Genomic DNA, 20,395 nt, shown 5'->3' on the forward strand with positions numbered 1-20,395 from the left:
TAGGCTGGCAGTTCATGGGTTTGCAAAAGGCGTTTTGGAAGATTAAATATTGTATAATCAAAAACTATAGCAGAACGCTGGTCAACATTGAAGATTCGAAGTGAGATTAGAACTTTGAGTGAGCTCCAATTGAGTTGACTGTTGATATGAGAATTTGGCTGCCAAAATGTCGATCGAACTTTGGTGTTGTGAGATTTTGAGCCAAAGCTATGGCTTTATCGATAAGGACTTGGTGATGTTTTCCCACTTGAATTCGCGAATCTTGAACTTCAAGCAACTTTACGACACTCCAACACGACCAATTGCGCTCAAGTCGCACATTTATTTTCGCAGAAATAATGTCATTGCGAATTGCGCCTCGAAAAGTGGCATCAAGTGCCCTCCCTCGAACCTCGCGCCTCGAATGTCCTCTCCTCCGCCATCGCACCTCAAAATGCGCATTCTCAACGTCACGACCCTCCAGCCGCCGACAACAAATTCCAAGCGCAGTTGACTCTGCTAAACCTGGGGAAAAGCCCGCCAAGACTACCATAACCCTGACAACATCCGAGCAGTCTGCAGAAAACGCAAAGAGTATGCTCGAAAAGGCTACAAGACTGGCACAAGAACGAGAAGAGAAACTACGACAGGCACGAGCAGCACGACTAGGGAAGCTTTCTACAAATTCAGAGAAGAGGCAAGATCCAAGGGATAATCTGGCGTCCAGTGAGAGAAGGGAAAAGGCAAGGCAGGCTGAGGAGAGATCGAACACGGCTGAGGAGAAGAAGAGGACTGGATTGACGAAGGAAGAGAGGGAGAAGGCGGAGAAGGAAGATTACAATAGGAGACACAAACAGCTAGAGAGATTCTGGCTGAAGTTCATGGTCGGGATGCCGATTGTGTTGGTTGTTGGTTATGAGCTGTTCCAAAGGCGTCAGTTATTCCGTTTGTTGCCGAGAGATGCGCTAACATGGTGTAGTTGTTATGGGGAAAGAACAAAAGGTCATGCCGTATAAACAGGCCAAGATCAATAGAGAGAGGGAGGAGAGAGAGAGGCTTGCGAGGGAGAGTGCTGGGAGTGTAGGGACGGAATGAGCGAGGAGTGTGATGGGGATTTACGGCTCGGGGGGGAGTCAAAGAAGCTCTCAGCCGGGGCTGCGGGAAGCTGAACGGTTCTAGGGTATGTATTGTTGTGATCTAACGTGTACGATATGTTGGATGTTGAAAGAAAGACACGAAAAAGCAAGACGCCACGGCTAGAAAGGTGGTGTTATGGCATGGACGTTAATATCCGTCTGACAGCGGATGCCAAGTTCGAAGCGGGAATAATGACATTGGCCAATGCTCTTTTCTTTGTCGTCACCACTACGATAGAAGTTTTGGGAAGTTGGCTTCACAACTGGCTCAGGGGATCGATCAGGGACAAGTAAATGGTTGCCCAAGTCATAGTGTATATATCATATGTCCATCTAACATAGACACAAAAAAGTAACAAGTAATTACATAAAAATGCTAACGTTCAAAGTCGTAGAATATGAAAAGAATGTTTTTCTCCGACTCCTCCCCCCAAACCCATATTCTATCCGTTTTCCAATCATGAGCAGTGCTTACTTGGACTGCTGGCACTTGAAGCAATCCTGCTCGTAGAACTGGACCCAAGAAGTGCTCTTCTTATTGATCTTTCCACCCTTGTACAGCTTACACTTGGCAGCGCTGTTGTAGAACGCAGGCTGGTAGCTAAAGTACTTGCACTCCTTTCCATAGTCAATACAGCTCTTGGCACAGTTCTCAAGGCACGACGCATCGCCCGCAACATTGATCTTATCCTCCTGGCAGATCTCACCGCGCGTTCCGCAGTGCGTGTCCTTGGCGCACTTCTCAAACGCAGGGACGTACTTGGAGCACGTAGCAGGCGGTGTAGGCGTAGGAGTGTTGGAACATGTGTAGCAGGTATCGAGGTCGTAGAACTTGACGCCCGTGTTGCAGGGGGTGAAGCTGAGCTGGGAGAGGGGTGCGGAGTAGAGCTGGCAGTAACCGCCGGTGCTGCGGAACTTGGGGCTGTAGGAGAAGGTCTTGCAGGTGAGGGTTGTGCCGCAGAGCTTGCCGCAGGCGTTGACGTCGGTGACGGATGTGGCCTGGCCGAGCTTCTGGGCGGAGCGGCAGGAGACCTTGCCTTGCTTGCCGCAGGTTGAGGGGGCGTTGGGGAGGGGGATGTAGTTGGTGCAGACGGGGGCTTCGGTGGTTGTGGTGGGAGCTTCGGTGGTGGACTGAGCTTCGGTTGTGGTGGTTGTAGGAGCCTCAGTGGTAGACGCAGCTTCAGTGGTAGACGCAGCCTCAATAGTGGTGGTTGAAGCAGCGCCAGCTTCAGTTGTAGTGGTTGAACCCTCACCAGCCTCGGTGGTGGTTGTAGAAGCAACAACAGCTTCAGTGGTGGTGGTGGAACCCTCACCGGCCTCAGTAGTAGTGGTAGCAGTAGTCTCAACAGCAGCCTCAGTTGTCGTGGTAGATGCAGCAGCCTCAGTGGTGGTAGTAGCCTGAGCACAACCAGCATAGCAGACCTCAAAGTCGTAGAACTCAGACTCCTCAGCAGAAGCACAGCTGTCGATCTGCAGCTGGCTCACAGTGAGACCCCAGAAAGTGCAAGTGTTGGCAGAAGCCTTGTAAGCAAAGGACTTGCAGCCAGAAATCTCGCTACACTTGGCGGCACAGTCGTTGGCGCTGGTACCAGGGCTGTCGTTGAGAGAGTCCTTGTTAGACTTACCCTTGACGGCGCAGTTTGCGGCGGGAGGGTTGGGGACGGGAGTGTAGCCGGTGCAGACGGAGTCAGTGGTGGTGGAAGCAGCTTCAGTGGTTGTAGATCCAGCACCAGCTTCAGTGGTGGTAGTAGCGGTGGTATCAACACCAGCGGCTGTGGTAGTGGTAGTGTCAGAACCGGCCTCGGTGGTAGTGGTACCAGATCCAGCCTCAGTAGTGGTTGTAGATCCAACAGCTTCGGTGGTAGTACCAGTCTCTGAGCCAGTCTCGGTCGTAGTAGTTCCGGCCTCAGTGCTAGTGGTATCAACACCAGCAGCAGTGGTGGTAGTAGCACTACCTTCATCACAAGAGTAGCAAGCATCCAGATCGTTAAACTCCCACACAGGAAGGCCACTGCGGTTGATGCCCAGGCTGCTAACAGTAGTGCTATAGACATAGCAGGTGTTGGACCCATCCAAGGCGAAGGAGCGACACTTATCGTTGGGGTGAAGGGCATCATGGTAGTTAGCACACTTAAGGGCACAGTCGTTGGCGCTGGCGGTGTTGCCGTAGGTCGCGAGTTGACTCATGACGGCGCCCGCACTTGCAGAGCCCCTAACGTTGCAGTTGTTGTAAGGAGGGTTGGCAATTTGTGTGTATGCTGTGCAGCCGGCCGAGGTTGTAGTTGTGGCAGCGGCTGTTGTTGTGTCTGTGTTGGCTGTGAGGGTCTCGGTAGCTGAGGTCTCGGTGGTAGCGCCAGGACCAGTTGTGGTCCCGGTCTGAGAGCCAGTGGCTGAGGTCTCAGTGTCGGTTGTGCCCGTAGCATGGGCTGTACCAGAGGTCTCGGTCTCAGATCCTGTGGCAGTTGTTGTTCCAGTCTCAGAACCAGTAGCTGAAGTCTCTGTCTCTGAGCCGGTAGCAGTAGTGGTTCCAGCTGAAGCAGTGCCAGTAGTCTCGGTAGCAGAACCAGTAGAGGAGGTCTCAGTCTCATATGAAGTAGTCTGAGATCCAGTGGCAGTCTCAGTACCAGAGGTAGTTGTGCCCTCACCACATCCGAAGCAAAGGTCGAGGTCATAGAAGTGGCTAGCATCAGAGCCCTCGTTGAACGTATATCCGAGTGAAGAAACGGGGGCATTGTACAGGGTACAAGAAGTATCCTTGATTGAGAAAGACTTGCAGCCAACAGTCATACCACAAGTGTTACCACACGCAGCGTAGTCGGTAACAGTGATAGGAGATCCAATGACCTTGTCAGCGCAGTTGGGTGCAACACCAGTCTTGCCGCAATCAGCGGGGATGATCTCAGTGTAAGGAGTGTAGTGAGAACAAGCAGCCTCAGTGGTGGTGGTAGCAGCAGTCTCAGTAGTAACAGTGGAAGAAAGAATGTCGGTTGAGCCAGAAGTAGTCACAACGGCAGCGGTTGAACCACTCGTTGTGACGGGCTTGGGCTTACAAGGGCTGGCGTCGGCCACGGCCAGAGCAGCCAAGATGGCTGCAAAGACCTTTGAGGAAGGCATTGTGGAGGGAAATGGGTATTAAGCTATTGCAGTAGATGTAACGATTGTAAGTGAGAATAAAAGATCCTCGTGTAGTGAGTGAGTGGAATGTAGTTGGTATCAAGTCAAGTCAAAAGAGTGACGGGGTAATATGCACAGCAACAGCAAGAAAAGAAAGAGAGTGTTGTTACCGCTGAAGAACAGTCACAAAAGCGAACGAACGTACGACAGCCGGATATATAAAGAGTCCTGCATCGAATTCTTGGCTTAATTACCGATCCGTCCACCTCCATCGCCGCTGGCACGATCCATCCAGCAAGCGAAGTCACTTGGGCGCCAAAGATCCTCAAAGTGCGCCGTACCGTTGTAGCCATCTTCTAAATCTGGACGTGACCCGGGTGAAGCTATCACGGTTCGGGGATGGGAGAATCGATAGCTTGCGGTGTTGTGGTGGGGAGGAGGGTGGCTAGTCAGGGGTGCAGACCGTTTGGTGGCGCTTTGGTTCATAATCGCTACGGGAAATAAAATGAAACATACAGGTAAGGGTTGCTAGGATGGGGTTTTGTTAGGGCAGAGTACGGAGAGTAATAACCCTAAGCAGTTGTGGTTTTGGTGATAGGAGGGAGTGTCTCGGTGAGTGGGAGACGTGCCGGTTCATGAAACGTGAGACTAGATGGCAGGTGAAGGTATCGAGATATTAGCGAGGTTCCTCATCTTTGCGGATGATAGGATGAATGAATGTCACTGACAATGAGAGTGTTGTTTGAAGGCATTCTCCAAATCCCATGCCCATCAACCGCCTCATAACGCCACCACCATCCACAACACTGATCCCTCATCACCAACTCACGCCCTCAAAGAAGCCGACAAACAATGACGTCTACCAACAATCTTGGTCAATGCCGACAATCCGACCTTCAAGCCCTCACTTCACCGTCTACCGTAACAGCAGACATGACCAGCTGAACTACGGATCTGGCCTAACAAATGCACCCCAGTCAACCACCTTCTTAGCGCCACTGTAATTTAAACCACTTTTCGCGCCGTGGCGTCGAGAAAGGGGAGGGACTGCGTACGCCTCCTTTTGCTGTCAGAGCAGTTCGTATCGGATCTATTGAGAAACTATCGACGGATGAGATGATTGATAGATCGTGGAGTTTTTAGGAGAAAAGCCTCCGTCGCGATTGTCATTTTGTACTCGGCCGAGATGATGATGTGTTGGAGAGGTTCAATGGGTGTAAGTGAGTGAGACCCGCAGAATGTTTCTTCGTTTAAATTGTTTTGTTTGTAACAAAACGCAGGTACCAGATGAAATCGCATGTTCATTTCTTGGCAGGGGAAACACTCAGACCCTCAACTCACAAAGGCTCACTCTCATCACATGGAGAGTCACAGTTCTCTCGGCGTTGTCGTCGTCCGAGAAAACATGGCTTGACATGGTCTCGTTTCAACTAACGCTTACTCCACCGACGTCAGCCTGAGCTAACTCCACTAAGAATGGCTTCTTTCCTTTTTTTCTTTCTGGTACTTTAGAAGATAAAGAACATTTAAAAAAAACGTGGTGGGTGGGACACACGAATAGCGGAATAAGGCTAGACAATGTTCATGTTTGCGAGCTAGAACGATTTGACCCATAACGTAATCTTACGATGAGCCGATAAGGGCTTGGCAGAGCGATTGCGGACCCGAGAATTTGGAACACTGTGGAAGTGGAAGACGAAGTGGAAGAAGTGGAGGCTGAGGGCATTCAGAGTTTGTGCATACGAAAGAGACGGTAACCGAGGTTTGCTTCACTGTAATATTTACCCTAAAATTAGGGTATTATGATGAGTTTATACAACTCTTGTCTACGTTTAGGACCAGATCTCTATCTAAGTATTGAAGATATGTTCTTTTGTGATCTCTATCTAGGATGTCTCGGACTTGAGTGATCGGCATCTTCATCTGCAATGCACATCAACCGTTTCTTCCGAATTCCGATCTCCCTAAGAATACCCTAGCTTCGTGATCGTCGTCCCATCCTCCAAAACACACGTCTCCTCCTGCAATCTCATGCCCCTCCACCTCGGCACCGCCCTCGTCCAGAGATACCAATACCCTACACCACCCACAAGAATAACCCACGAAAACACCGCATACAGCGCGTAAAACACTTGCCCCTCGTAGTCAGGCGGTCTAAAGAACGGGGCCGCTATTAAAGCGCAGCTCATCGCTATCCTAATACTCACCGCGGGCATCCACGCTTTGAACGGTCGCTTGAGGTCTGGACGTTGGAAGCGGAGCTTTACGAGGCCGATTGCTACGGCTAGCCCGATGAGCTGCGCGGCGTATCCGTCGATGTCGAGGATGAGAGAGTAAATCGAATCAGAGGGGGGCAGGATCATGACGAGGAATGAGGGGATGTAGTGGATTACGAAGCCGCCCATGGGAGAGTTGAACGGTCGGGAGGAGGAGAGGAGGGATGAGTATGGGAGGAAGCCTTGTCTTGCGATTTCTTGCTTCATTCGTGCCTATTACAGTTAGTTGATGCTTTATGGAAATGGGATGGACTTACCAGTGCGAAAGCGACGACCATGACATTTCCGACTGACGATAATGCCACAGCGGTTGGGAGCACAACTCTTCCAAACTTCTCCCCAAACAACCTCTCAAAGAACAAAGCGGCAATGAGCTCACCACTCCCTCTAATCTCTTCAATCGGCACGACCAAAAAGTACGCAATGTTAACAAGCATGTACAATCCACACGCCGTCCCCAGTGCTGTCAGCGCAACAGACCTCAACGTCCTCACAGGCTGCTTGACTTCATTCATAACATTCGCAGCATTGTCCAACCCCGCGAATGAATAAAACACCTTGAAAAGACTCGTTGCAATAACGCCCCAGTTCCAGCTCGTCTCTTCCCAAAGATGTTCCCACGCAAGTTGGTGCGTAAGCGGTGCCGTGCTTGTGTCGGGACGGAAGATGACGACGTAGAAGCCCGAGAGGATCATAAAGACGATGATGCCGATTTTGATCCAGCCCAGCACATCCTGTATCTTGACGCCTGCTTTGGGGAAAACGCTGTGTGTGATGCAAACGAACGTGAGAAGTCCAACGGCAAGACTCTTGCTCAACACATCCGTCGCTTCTACTCCCAGCGCAAACAACGCGTATTTACTAAAAATAATGCAATTACTCGCCGTGAATCCCAGAAGCACAGCATACATCGCAAACAGCGTAGACGCAAGTAATCGCGGTCGCCGATACGCAAACTCAAGGTACACTTTATCGCCTCCCGACCGAGGAAGCATACATCCAAACTCGAGCGATACCGCAAGACCACAAGCTGCGATAAACGCGCCGATTATCCATAGCGATAGCGATAGTCCTGCGCTCCCGACGGCTTGAACGATTGTTCCCGGCGTCGCAAAGATACCGCTGCCGACGACGCGCGAAATAACGAGGATATAAGCGCTTTGCCATGATAAATTCCTCCCAATGGTCGACGTTTCAGGGAGGACATCGTCTTCTACATCTCGGCTCGGGTGTATTTCTCCCGCAGCTTCACTATCATGGTGCGAAGAGGTCTTATCAGTCGAACCGTATGAGCTGCGCGATTGAAGCAGCGGCGCGTTGGACGAGTCTGCCATCTTGGATACGTTGCTGGTGAGTTACTCGAGACATGTCGGGTTTCTTATGGGTTTGGGGGAAGTGAAGACGTGATTCATATTGATAAGCTGAGGTGTTTTTCTTGTTTCGGCGCGAGACATCCGCGTGGTTTCTGGCTTGTGATGGGCTGTTATGTGTAGGTTCGTAAGACGTGATCTGGATGGCGCAATTTGGAGTTTGTCATGAGGGGTTGATTAGCCACCACGTGCATTGATAACGTATAAAGAAGATATAAATATTTAATTGACGAAGTCTATAAACAAATGATGTCAGTTCTCGCGTGACCTTACTTTTTTGTCTTTCCATATGGTGAGAAGGGATGGTGTAGGGTATCCTGCATGTCATAATAACTGAGCTTCCTGAAGATCTGGCTGACCTACATCTCCCGTAGGGACATCGTTTAATTTCCAAGACAAAAGATTAGTTCTGAGATTGAGAATGCTGCCAATGATATGATATGGAATGAGTTCCTGCTTGGACCTATCTTGAAACTGGGACTGACAAGAGCGTCAATATCGACTTTTTCTATAGAACTCTGTATGGATTACCAAAAGAAGCTGGGGATACCTGACCCATACGATGATAATGTGAAAAACCTCTTGCTGCCCCCTTACTATAGCAATATGGCATTTCAAAACCAATGCGGCAACCAAGCGAAGAAAAATAGCTCACCTCATACCGAACTGAGACTTTTGGTAGGCCTGTACTATGTGAACTGGGGTACTGAGGAGAAAGTAGGACCCTTTGGCATATTCAATAAAGCATCAGGATACTGTACACGTATTCCGTTTCACAAGGATGAACATCAGACACATGAGGCTGAACTCGGGCGCTGAACCCGGGAAATGCCTCATTATAGATTTAGTAAGCTCATGAAGATGAGTATAAACTTCGGCAGATCTATGCTCTACACAGCAATTCAGTTAGCATAGGGAATGGCGATAAGTTTGCTTGAGAGAAAGAAGGAAGCTTGACAGAACGAGAAAAATGCCAGAATAATATCTGTGCTCCTGCTCATTTTCGACATCTGGAGGTTCCAAGTCTGCTGGACTGAGGTAATGGCAATTATAAGAAGGTTTCTCCAGTGTATCTCGAAGATAGTTCCATGTGTAAATAATAGAAAGCGAATTTCAAGCTATCGAGGTCGCTCAAAGAAGAAATCTACCAATATAAAATCTAACTTTAGTAAAGCCCCGTATCTGTATCAGTTGTCGATAGACTCTCACTCAACGTCTGTCATGAGTTATAAATTGAACACTAGATAAGACGTCTTCAAGCCGAAACATATAAGTTTCACTCATCCATTTATTCATTCTTCTAAGCTCCTATCAAGGTTATTACTCAGGATGATATTTCAGCAAGAACTCTTTTTATCAACTAAACAAAATGCCGAGAACTTAGCTGTGAGCTATTACTTGGATAATATGAAAGTCTTGATAAGAAATCCGTGGATTCCATCAACAAGATAGATGGCATTTAGCCATATATAGGACCCTCATCAACTTGCTATCTATAAGAAGTCCTCGGGGAGCAAGAAAGCATCAGACCTTGATGTCAAAGTATACCTAGCCAAGGTATTCTAAACCTATCCTAAACTTGGACCAACTTACCTAGGTCTTTTTTAGGTTCAAGGTCCCGAGTCTTCATTCCTCCCTAGGAAGTCTATTCTCATGTGGGGGGCCCACATAAACCCACATAGAGTCAGACAGCGCGGGATGCTTCACTTATACGCGTACATCCCATATCAAGGCTTCCACGGGCGTGCTTCTTTCGTTCTAGCTTATACATCTCCACATGAGCTCCCCTCGCTTAAACCCAACCTCGCTTCAACTTGCTCAAACTTCATGATGCATCTCACTTAGTAATCGGCATTTGATTGTCCACCAATGCCTGAACCACAAGGCCTCCACGGTCAATGCAGAGTCACTTGACATGTCAAGCGGAGCAGGTTTCTATCTCGACGATCAAAGTGTTGATCTCGCTGGGCATCTGAGCACAAGACTTGTCGGCGCCAAGACGAATACTACAGCACAGACAGTATCCTTGTTGACAGCATCACTGCAGTGTGGACCCTGATCTGTCTTTGATCCAGGATATGATTCTTGTTTATATACAGAATACAGAATATTGATCACCATAGCAAAACATACGAACTGAGACAATCCGCAGGAACATGAAAAGCCAAGGACGTGAAATGCCACCCGCAGTTTCTTGTCCTCGCAGCAACTTATCCGAAATGCTGACGCGGACATGGTAGCGTTGCAGTGCAGGTGCTACAGTACAGTTTGCGGACCTATCATTCCAGAGCGCAATACACCGTGTAAAGCTTATGTACTACCATCCCATCCCTTTGGATAGGAAAGGTAAAGAGTGAAGCTTGATCGGGATCCCAATGCCGTGGTGATAATGCGGACTGAGAGACAATCAAGCACATACGACCATACCTATCAGAGAACTCGGGATCCCGTCCGCTCTCCCATAGATAAGCTGATAAGGGGCGGATTAGTAGTTGGGTCGGTGACGACCAGCGAATCCCCGCTGTTGTATGTTTTTTGATCTCTCTCTCTGTGAGAAATGCTCATCTTTTTGCTGTTGCAGTTGATGTGTTGGTTGATTGATATGCCAAGAATAGAGCCGATATAGTTACCAAAAGGTCGATAGTCAGATTGCGGGGGAATGGCCGCACTCCACACAAACTCTGAAGATCTCACCCGCAAAGAACCCATCCTCAGTGCTTCCCCAGACCAATTGCAACCCTGATCCCTTGCTCACCCCCGCCTCGTCATCTTCGTGTAATAGTCCTTTTCCGGGGGAGAAGCAATGGTTGCCGACCATCAAAACCCTCGAGCCCTCTCTTGGCGTAGCTCTCCCCGCATTCTAGCAGCTGTCCATGGATCCCGGATGTTGCAGTGCTCAAAGCCTATTTGTCCGGGAACAACCCTGGGGGTAAACGACATGGGTAGCTAACGCCCGTAAAGTCGTAATCTTACATGCAACTTGAATCCTTGGTACTGTATCTTTATGTCTGTTGGTTTGCATCGAGTGGGCTTGGTTTGCCCTCGGGACAAGGGAAGTTTGCCTGATGTAGGATATCATACATGATACGTTATATTGTATCTGCACGGTGGTGGGAGCTTCTTTATCCGGTGGGGATCAGAGTTGCACTGGCGTTGCTCGAGATCGGATATCAGAGTGCGAGTCAGTTCTGCTACCAAAAGTTCACCAACGAGTTTCAGACCGGATCAGACGGATATCAATACTTCTTAACAACATTCCAAAACCAGTCTGCCAAAGTCAATTATCTCTTTCTTCTCTTCTAATAGGTAAAGAAAGTCTCGGGAAACCTTAGCCCCCAGTCAAAGCGGCGAAGCAGATGATATCCCTGACCTGCAGGCCAAGCAAGATACTGTGCTGTGCCCAGCATCTCTCCCCCAGACGAAGAACAGAGCTAGAGCTCATGAGAATGAAACCATTATCCACAATCTTATTACCCCAGATGACCCTGCCATGCATATGCCATTGGTGCCCGCAATCTTGTATCGAGAGGGGTTCGCAGAGTTGATGATACTACATCCAGCATCCGATGGACATGCTACCAACCTTCGGGGATCATTCGGCATCTGATACACAGTAAAGATCGATATACAGGCATCTGTGCATGTTATAAATAAGCTGTAGAGCTCTCCCTGTTTGTGAGAATATCAAGCAGCTTCAAGAGTTGCAGCTTCTTCATCATGGCGACTCCAAACTCGTACGCGAACAGTCTCGGCGTCCTGCCAGAGGAGTTCGACATCATTGTGTGCGGTGGTGGAAGTTGCGGTTGTGTCGTTGCTGGACGGTTGGCGAATCTTGACCACAACCTCAAGGTTCTGCTCATCGAGGCTGGCGAGAGCAACCTCAACAATCCTTGGGTGTTTAGGCCTGGTATCTATCCCCGTAACATGAAGCTGGACTCCAAGACGGCTTCGTTTTACAAGTCTCGTCCTAGCAAGTGGCTTGCGGGACGGTCTGCTACTGTGCCATGTGCTCATGTAAGTTGGACTTCGAAGGGAGTGAAGATCATGGACTAACTGTGACAGATCCTTGGTGGTGGTTCTTCCATCAACTTTATGATGTACACTCGAGCTAGTGCCTCCGACTGTAAGCTCAACTCTTGACACTCACCCAAAACACCACTGACAACTCTCAGACGATGACTTCCAGGCCAAGGGCTGGACCACTGAGGAACTCCTCCCCCTTATGAGGAAGCACGAGACCTACCAGCGCCATTCAGTCAACCCAGACATCCACGGCTTCGAGGGCCCTATCAAAGTCTCCTTCGGCAACTACACCTATCCCGTAAAGGACGACTTCCTCCGCGCCGCTGAGTCCCAAGGCATCCCCTTCGTCGACGATCTCCAGGATCTCTCCACCGGCCACGGCGCAGAGCACTGGCTCAAATGGATCAACCGTGACACAGGCCGCCGCAGTGACTCAGCACACGCCTACGTCCACGCCACACGTGCTAAGCACAGCAACTTGTACCTAGCCTGCAACACAAAGGTCGACAAGATCATCATGGAGAACGGTCGCGCCGTCGGTGTCCAGACTGTTCCTACTAAGCCTCTGCACCCGAACCAGCTGCAGACGAGAATCTTCCGCGCTAGAAAGCAGATTGTCGTTAGTGGCGGTACGCTCTCTTCGCCTTTGATTCTTCAGCGCTCTGGTATCGGTGACCCCCAGAAGCTCCGTGCTGCTGGCGTCGAGCCCAAGGTTGATCTTCCTGGCGTTGGACTTAATTTCCAGGATCATTACCTTACCTTTTCGGTGTATCGGGCTAAGCCAGATACCGAGAGTTTCGATGACTTTGTTCGTGGAGACCCTGAGGTCCAAAAGGTACCCAACAACCCCCCTCCCCAACATCTACATGACCTGAACATCTAAACTAATGAAACAAACAGCGCGTATTCGATGAATGGCATCAAAAGGGTACTGGGCCTCTTGCTACAAATGGTATTGAGGCTGGTGTCAAGATCCGACCTACCGAGCAAGAGCTCAAGGACTTTGAGAGGTGGCCTACGCCTCACTTTACCGAGGGCTGGAAGTCTTACTTCAAGAACAAGCCTGACAAGCCTGTTATGCATTACTCTGTGATTGCTGGTTTCTTCGGCGACCACATGCTCATGTAAGTCTACTGACACAGTAAACTCTGTGCTGGCACTAACTAGTTACAGGCCGCCTGGAAAGTTCTTCTCCATGTTCCACTTCCTCGAGTATCCCTTCTCTCGTGGTTTCACTCACATCAAGAGTGCTGATCCATATGATACTCCTGACTTTGATGCTGGATTCGTAAGTTAAGTCACTTACTACTATGAGTCGTCACTAATGAATTCAGATGAACGACGAGCGTGATATGGTTCCCATGGTCTGGGGATACATCAAGTCTCGTGAGACTGCCCGCCGCATGGACGCCTACGCCGGTGAAGTCGAGAACATGGTAAGTCACACAATATCTTACCTTGAAACAGTAACTGACTCTTTTAGCACCCCTTCTTTGACTATGACAGCCCTGCTCGTGCTCATGATCTCGACCTTGACACCACCAAGCAATACGCTCTTCCCGGCAACCTCACCGCTGGTATCGGCCATGGAAGCTGGTCTTCTCCTCTCCCCGAGGCGGACCGCAAGCCCGGTGCCAACATCCTCAACTCCAACAAGGCTCATATCCGCGAGGAGCTCAAGTACAGTGAAGCCGACATCAAGGCCGTCGAGGGTAAGACTAAGCTCCCCCTATCCCCGTATCTATCATCAATATGCTAACTAACGTCCACAGAATGGGTCAAGCGCCACACCGAATCAACCTGGCACTGCCTGGGAACCTGCTCCATGGCACCCAAGGAGGGCAACAGCATCGTCAAGCACGGTGTCCTCGACGAGAGACTCAACGTCCACGGCGTCAAGGGTCTCAAGGTCGCTGATCTGTCCATCTGCCCTGACAACGTCGGCTGCAACACGTACTCTACTGCTCTGCTCATTGGTGAGAAGGCTGCTATGCTTGTTGCGGAGGATCTCGGATATTCTGGTGAGGCTTTGGAGATGAAGGTTCCTACTTACCAGGCACCCGGTGAGCTCGAGGTTAAGTTCCGCCTGTGAGAATGAGATGACATGAGGAGAATGAAATATGAGATTGTTATGAATGGATGAGGCCAGATTGAGAAATTGATCTAAATTGATTTAGCGAACGAATTGATGAACATGCTTCATTTTATGTATCTTCCTTTGTGACACATCTGAACCAAGATTGGCATATGAAAGAGTCTTGATGAGATTTACAACGAGTTTATTCCAAAGCACTATGAATATTTCAAGTGAGCAGTGCGGTGCGCATGAACTAGTGAGGCTGATTCAGAGGTAACCTGTCACAGCAATCGTGGCGTTTTAAGCTTAAGCTGTGACACCTGTGAGCCTCAGTGACATATCAGTTAGTCTATGCTGTCACACTTGATCATTTTGATATTTGGTTTATTGATATTGATTAGAATACTTCTCTCATAGAATGGAAGTCCATAGAGGCTAACGTTGATGTATGAAAATGGTATTGTTTCAATTTGCATTAAGAATTATAAAGGCAAATCATGAAAACATTCGTGAGTTTGATATATATGAAGCCGTCACCTCACCCCCACAAACCCCTTAGTGATATTCCCTTCTCCTAACCCATCTCAACGGTGGTAGTTGGTATCAGAAGGCATCTCATGGACCTGACCATCCTGAAGTCCCTGATTTCCCTGTGGGTGTAATTCCTGTGGCTGTGCCTGAGGAGGATAAGGAGAACCTTGGGGATACTGACCCCAGGCCTGGTTCTGCACAGGCGTAGTAGCAGTCTGCGCCGTAATCATAGACTCTCTCCACTCAGACTGTGTTGGCGATGTAACATCTGATTTAGGATAATGCTGTGCCATGGGGGGTACAGTGTCGCCGTAAGGACCTGGGGGAGGCATCGATGAAGCTGCCGTCACGGATGGTTGTTGAGGTGATGGTTGAGCGGCGTTCTGGTTCTTGTTCTTTCGCCAAAGCCAGAACGCGCCGAGAACTACCAGTGACAAAGCGACAAAACCACCGATCGAGCCTCCGACAATGGCACCGACAGGCGTTGAGCTTCCGCCGCCGCCGCCTGAGTCGGATTCACTGGGCTCAGCTTCTGAAGTCGTCGACGAAGGTTCCTCTGTCGATGATGATCCAGGCTCTGAGCTTGAGGGGATAGATGACGTAGTTTCGTCAGAAACCAATGTCGTAGAGAAGCTGCGGCCCTTTTGACTGGTGTATGTAAACTCAACATCCTGAGCGGCTGTCAATGATGCCGTTGCGCATCTGAAGCCAACAACACCAGATTGATAATTATACGTTCCGCAATAAGGCGAAGCAGTATTGGTGCTAATACAGTCAGTCATGTACTCATTCTTGAAGCCAATTGATTCACTCACCAAAGGAGGTTATACTGATTGCTCTGGCAAACATCATTGCAGAGTTTTGTGTCTAGAGCATCATCCCTCTCCAAACAGCGGTTATAGGCCTGAGTACCGCAAAAGATGGCAGTAACATATCGCAGCTCCCAACTACACTTATCTCCATTACCGCAAGTAATCGCATTTCCAGGTGAACCCGACAAAAAACCACAAGTCGAGTCGGGACTAACAACAAGCGTAAAGGTCGACGCCTCAGCGGTAGTCTCCTGTCGTTTCCCCAGGGCCAAATGCCTCAGATCAGAGATCCCCACAATGGGGGTCGGATCAGGCTGATACATGTATCCCGCATCTCGACGCTTTGTGGCCTCGGCGATGGCTAGAGCGTTTGCTCCGGCAGAGACACCAAGCAATAGGCTGTGATACTTCATCTTTGCCAAACAATGAATGACGAGCGAGGTTCAGTGGTCAGCAGGAGAAAGGAAGCAGGAAAGAGATGAGAAATCACGGGCGGGGTCTCTCATCTCTTTTGGAGGCAGAGCTGAAAATTAAGGATTGACGGGGGTTGGCTGGTGCTTGGAGCGAGGGTGTGAGTGGTGCCAAGAACGAGGCGTTTTTTGCTGGGATGGGGATAGGCAGTTTCGAGAGACATGTTTAGGCTAGACTGGGCTTACTGTGGCCGGATTAGTTGAGTTGTCACGATGATCCTGGTTAGGCGTGTTGCTGAAGGATAACGCCAAGATCTGACAGCATGATGCCTCACTTCTACCTTGGGCCGTGATAGTTGATGATACCCGGATGAATACATTATAGTCTCATAGCTTATACAACTGAACAAGAGGTATTGTACATTAATTCTAACTCTGAATGTCTGTTGATTCATTTCTAACCCATCCAAAAGCTGAAACAACCTTGTCGTTCCTGTCCAACGGTCATGCAAGGTTGGTCCGCGCAGGTAACCCATTCCGTCCTAGACCTGCGGATCCTAGCTCAGCCCTCTTTAGACTTGCAATCCTTCAAGAAGCAGCCATTAAGCGGTCAGATTTTTAATGCGCCAGACCCATTGTCTCAATAACCGGGCGTCTTCGGTTATTTCCCCGGAGATAATGAAAAACTCCCGCCTCCGAAGCCGCTTGAGTTCATCTGTTTCAAGCGCATAGTCGTTGAAAGATACTATCCGAGTATTATGTGATAACCTTGTTTTCTGCAATGTAAGACGGATGACCACGCGGGTGAGAGGCACAGATATGCGGCTAGGAAACGGCCCCCAAATTAGTCGCCTTAAGTTTAATAAATCAGGGAAATAAATATCCGATATGCATGGCTACTCGAGACGAATGTAACGATCGGATTTATTACTACAGCTATGGCCGAGATAAGCTATCTGTCTTTGTGCCTGTCTTTCTATACTCCCCAGATGTAATTTCATTAAAGTCATAGTCGAGTCGCATGGTCACATACCATTCTCTAGTCAATGACAGGGATGGACGCTGTCAACGTCGCTGTTCATCCCTCCTTCATCACCCCTCACATCAAGAGCTAAACGGACTCCATCGTCGGGCTCATCAATGTCCAGATCCATCGACAGATCCAGCGCCGATTGACCTGTTTTTTGACAGGGCCGTAGTCAAGACCTTGGGCTCGTCGGTGCCCATCTGGTATACCGGCTTCGAGAGCTGTTGAGCCTACGCTTATGGGGACCGGTCGCTAATACAATGCTCCTTCTGTTTGGCAATAGAGGTAGATTCAGCAATGCAAATGCCACATTTGCATCGCTCTTCTGTCAAGTTGCAATCTCGCGATGCCTGGGAACGTCTCGCATGCTTTCATTCACCGCTGGAACGGAGTTCGTCATCTGAATGTCGCGGAACGGCCAAGACCCAATCTGGAGGTGCAGCTTTGGCGGGTGCCACTAGTTCCATATTCTTTTTAGCATCGTAAATAATACACAACTCGCCACTATAAGTGAACTGGAAGGTAGGGGTGGCGGCCAAAGATCACCAAGCTGAGCCTGGTGAGGTCACCCTTCCTGCTGTCTCCTATCTTGGAAGGGACAAGATGCTCGTCAAACCTCTCGAAGAGGTCCTCAACGGCCATCCAGAGGAGCCTTCAGTCTCTAAGTGACAGGTCTGAAAAAGGCCAGTTGTCCTCGTAATTCCGTTGCAGTTGGACGCTGTTGGTAGGTAGTTGGAAAGCAATCCTTCCGCTTGGGAAATACATTTTTGTAGTTTTGTGATTTTGTGTGAGAATTGCTTCTCTCGATAAGGTCCTCGTCGATGAGCATCCTGAGGAACCTGTAGTCCATAACTGACAGGCAGGATGGTCCCAAGGACCGAATTCTCGAAGCATGTAGCATTCATGGTAGGTGCCATACAAGAAGAGGCTCTCTTGAAACTCCCTTGCATAGTTCGATAGTACTCGTCCAAGGAGCGTCAATTTCGGACACTGGTAACAAGGGCTCAGACAACGTCGAAGAACAGAGCCTCGACACGGCGGTTGCGACAAAAGTTGCGAGAAGAGGCTGAGTTCTATGCGGTGATTATAAGCTCTCAGCCCTGGATACCGGTTGCGGGTTGTTCGGATTCGACATCTTGACCATGATTGAGGTTGACGTTGTTGATGCAGTGTAGTCGGGGCAGAGAAGCTTGGTTGGTTTTTGACGATTTCGTAATTGTCAAGACTACTTTGAGGCATGGATGGATTAGGAATGGTCGAAGTCATGAGGCTTCCAATGGACGTTCTTGTAGATCATCTCGCAGCCACAGATCAATTCCAAGGAGCTTTCTCAAGCTCACGGATGAAATCCCGTGATCACCATGAATGTTCAGGCATGGCGATTTTGTTTGTTATTGGTCAGGCATTGTGGCCTGGAAGCTAGAGGCTGTGGCATCTGATCTCAAGATTGGAGACTCAAGAAGATTGAGGCTCAGTCTCGATGAGACATGGTTGATTTAGTCCACGGCGGCGATATCGGGCACTGTGCCATGTGTTAATTGCGATCGAGTTCTGCTGTTGGAGTGATTTCTTCATCCCTTAAATGCAAGACGAGACGAGGAAACAACCCCAGGGATGAAGATTTCGACACCAGTCGATGGTTTAGTCAGAAACTGGATGGCATGGTGGGACAAGAGAAGGATCTTCTCTGCTAAGGGCTAAAAAATTATAAAGAGAAGCGAGAATGGTCTTGGAAAATGGTGGACTCTTGGCGGCTATTTATAGGCAGGAGAGGAAAGAGTTGACGCTCAGTGAGTTACAATAACAATATTCTCAAAGAAAGTTAGATTGAGTCTGAAGCTTGAGGTGTGAGCATTAAGTTTTGTTCTTTTATATGTATGCCCCTTTTCTTTAACTGACAACCCAATGAAATTCATTCTGATATTGCTTGAGGGATATAGTTTGGGAACATTCTTCCATAAACAAATCAGATGCAATAGCCATAGGAGAAGCTTTTAGGAAACAAGAGATACTTTATGCCGTAAGAAAGGATCATGTTCCTGTTACCTATCAGGTATCGACGATCTAAGGTTTGCTTCTGTCTATACAACTCGAAAGTATAAACGTTACCTGTTGACTTCGACTTCACGTTCTTACTTGAACTTTCGAGAAGGTTCTTCTGCAGCATCCCGGTTGAAGAGGTAAAGCCATTTATTCATGAAGTTGTCCTATGTCGACATCTTTCATCCCGACTCTCATTATCATCGTCCCTCCTTTCAACATAACTAACAGATATTTCCCTCTCGATTAAAATCCTATCATCTGCATTCGAGTTCTCGCGTTTTCGTCTCTTCGTATTTGCATCCCTTTCCGTGTTTCCGTATTCACTGTCTTTGGCCACGTATCCAGCACAATCTTGCTCAAAAGCATTCAAACGCACAATTTGATTTCCACTCTCCGCACCACGGGTATCATTCCCTTTTGCAACCTCCACGAGTCGATTCAAAAGATTAAACTCAAGCTTTAACTTAATGCTGTAGACAATCGCTTTGTAAGCTGTCTGAAAGTCGTAGAAGTCTGCGAACTCGAGGACTAGGATCGGAATGTCGAGAAGGATTATAACAACGTTGACGAATAGTAAATGCCTCCTCATCCGTCGAACACCTTTCAGGTACAGAAGCCCCTCTGTCACAAAGAATGAGGAGCATGCCTTGATGTAGATCGCTGAGATGATGAGTTCTTGAAAGAAGAACACCGTGACTTGAATCTTTTCGTAGATCTGATAAGGATGAACCCATGGATTCTTGTCGCTGCTGTTGGCGCCGTACATGAGAATAATAATCGGAATATGCAAAACAACAGCATTGGTGATAATCATAGCCAGCACAAGCTTTAGAATGAACTGGTTCCAGAAAATCAGGTGTAGTCGGGAGTATAAAACGAGTGATTGGCCCGTGACCATCAAAACCCAACCAACAGAAATAAGCGTGATGTACAAAACAAAGTTATCAGAAAAGACCAGATTCTTGAGGAGAAAACCAATGGTATGAGGTGCAATCCCATTCGTAGCAGCCAGAAAGCTCCAAAAGTACAGGCTCTTCCTCGTCTTGAACGTCGTAAGGATGAGAGCATTGAGCTCAATAACATTGTATATAGAAATGCCCATACAGACTGCGATGGGTATCGTTATCGAAGGGCTTCGTTGATCGTCGCCGCCAGAGTAGCCCATTTCGAAGGCGCCTCAAAGGCAGAATTGTCTCGTCAGCTCATATTGTGAGATGAAGAGGAGAAAGTGGAGGAGGGAGATGTCAGCTTTGTAGATCAGGCAGGGGGGCGTTTATGAGTTGTTGGACACCCTCAGGGGACAAGAAAACGCCGGACCTTGATATAGGGTGTCAAAATAAACTTAGCAAAGAGCATGCTAAGTTTAGACTAATTTAACCTGTTATTTTTATCACTTGGGGTTAAGGTCCTGGGTTTTGATTCCTCCCCTACTCCGTAGGATGCTGGTTGAAGGATTCTTATTACCGGGAACGTTTCCTTCGGGGAAGAGGAAGTGGCTTGTTTGTTAGGATGTAACTGGTTTGCTTTGCCACTGGTGTCGATTGTATTACCTACCTACTTGATATGGGCATAGATTATCACAGACTTTGGGGGAGCT

General features: G+C 48.6%; 6 protein-coding genes across 6 annotated transcripts; 2 read left to right on the top strand and 4 right to left on the bottom strand.

Moving 5' to 3' along the window:
- Positions 1-338: 338 nt before the first annotated feature.
- On the top strand, positions 339-1,074 carry J7337_003218 (uncharacterized protein; the record flags this gene model as incomplete). The annotated part of the gene is made up of 2 exons (XM_044820936.1): positions 339-912; positions 959-1,074. The coding sequence occupies 2 exons, from the start codon at positions 339-341 to the stop codon at positions 1,072-1,074; spliced, it is 690 nt and encodes a 229-aa protein (XP_044685236.1).
- A 512-nt stretch (positions 1,075-1,586) lies between these two features.
- Positions 1,587-4,229, bottom strand: J7337_003219 (uncharacterized protein; the record flags this gene model as incomplete). Its single annotated transcript, XM_044820937.1, has 1 exon — positions 1,587-4,229. The coding sequence occupies one exon, from the start codon at positions 4,227-4,229 to the stop codon at positions 1,587-1,589; it is 2,643 nt and encodes an 880-aa protein (XP_044685237.1).
- Positions 4,230-6,374: 2,145 nt separating this feature from the next.
- J7337_003220 (uncharacterized protein) lies at positions 6,375-7,839 on the bottom strand (the record flags this gene model as incomplete). Its single annotated transcript, XM_044820938.1, has 4 exons — positions 6,375-6,383; positions 6,437-6,718; positions 6,763-7,366; positions 7,415-7,839. The coding sequence occupies 4 exons, from the start codon at positions 7,837-7,839 to the stop codon at positions 6,375-6,377; spliced, it is 1,320 nt and encodes a 439-aa protein (XP_044685238.1).
- Positions 7,840-11,592: 3,753 nt separating this feature from the next.
- AOX1_2 (Alternative oxidase, mitochondrial precursor) lies at positions 11,593-13,990 on the top strand (the record flags this gene model as incomplete). The annotated part of the gene is made up of 8 exons (XM_044820939.1): positions 11,593-11,889; positions 11,938-11,998; positions 12,048-12,733; positions 12,799-13,022; positions 13,072-13,186; positions 13,233-13,334; positions 13,382-13,610; positions 13,671-13,990. The coding sequence occupies 8 exons, from the start codon at positions 11,593-11,595 to the stop codon at positions 13,988-13,990; spliced, it is 2,034 nt and encodes a 677-aa protein (XP_044685239.1).
- A 569-nt stretch (positions 13,991-14,559) lies between these two features.
- Positions 14,560-15,731, bottom strand: J7337_003222 (uncharacterized protein; the record flags this gene model as incomplete). Its single annotated transcript, XM_044820940.1, has 2 exons — positions 14,560-15,271; positions 15,322-15,731. The coding sequence occupies 2 exons, from the start codon at positions 15,729-15,731 to the stop codon at positions 14,560-14,562; spliced, it is 1,122 nt and encodes a 373-aa protein (XP_044685240.1).
- Positions 15,732-18,887: 3,156 nt separating this feature from the next.
- J7337_003223 (uncharacterized protein) lies at positions 18,888-19,963 on the bottom strand (the record flags this gene model as incomplete). The annotated part of the gene is made up of 2 exons (XM_044820941.1): positions 18,888-18,962; positions 19,025-19,963. The coding sequence occupies 2 exons, from the start codon at positions 19,961-19,963 to the stop codon at positions 18,888-18,890; spliced, it is 1,014 nt and encodes a 337-aa protein (XP_044685241.1).
- Between the last annotated feature and the right edge of the window lie 432 nt (positions 19,964-20,395).

The sequence above is a fragment of the Fusarium musae genome, chromosome 2 (genome assembly GCF_019915245.1).
Source record: "Fusarium musae strain F31 chromosome 2, whole genome shotgun sequence".
Taxonomy (NCBI): domain Eukaryota; kingdom Fungi; phylum Ascomycota; class Sordariomycetes; order Hypocreales; family Nectriaceae; genus Fusarium; species Fusarium musae.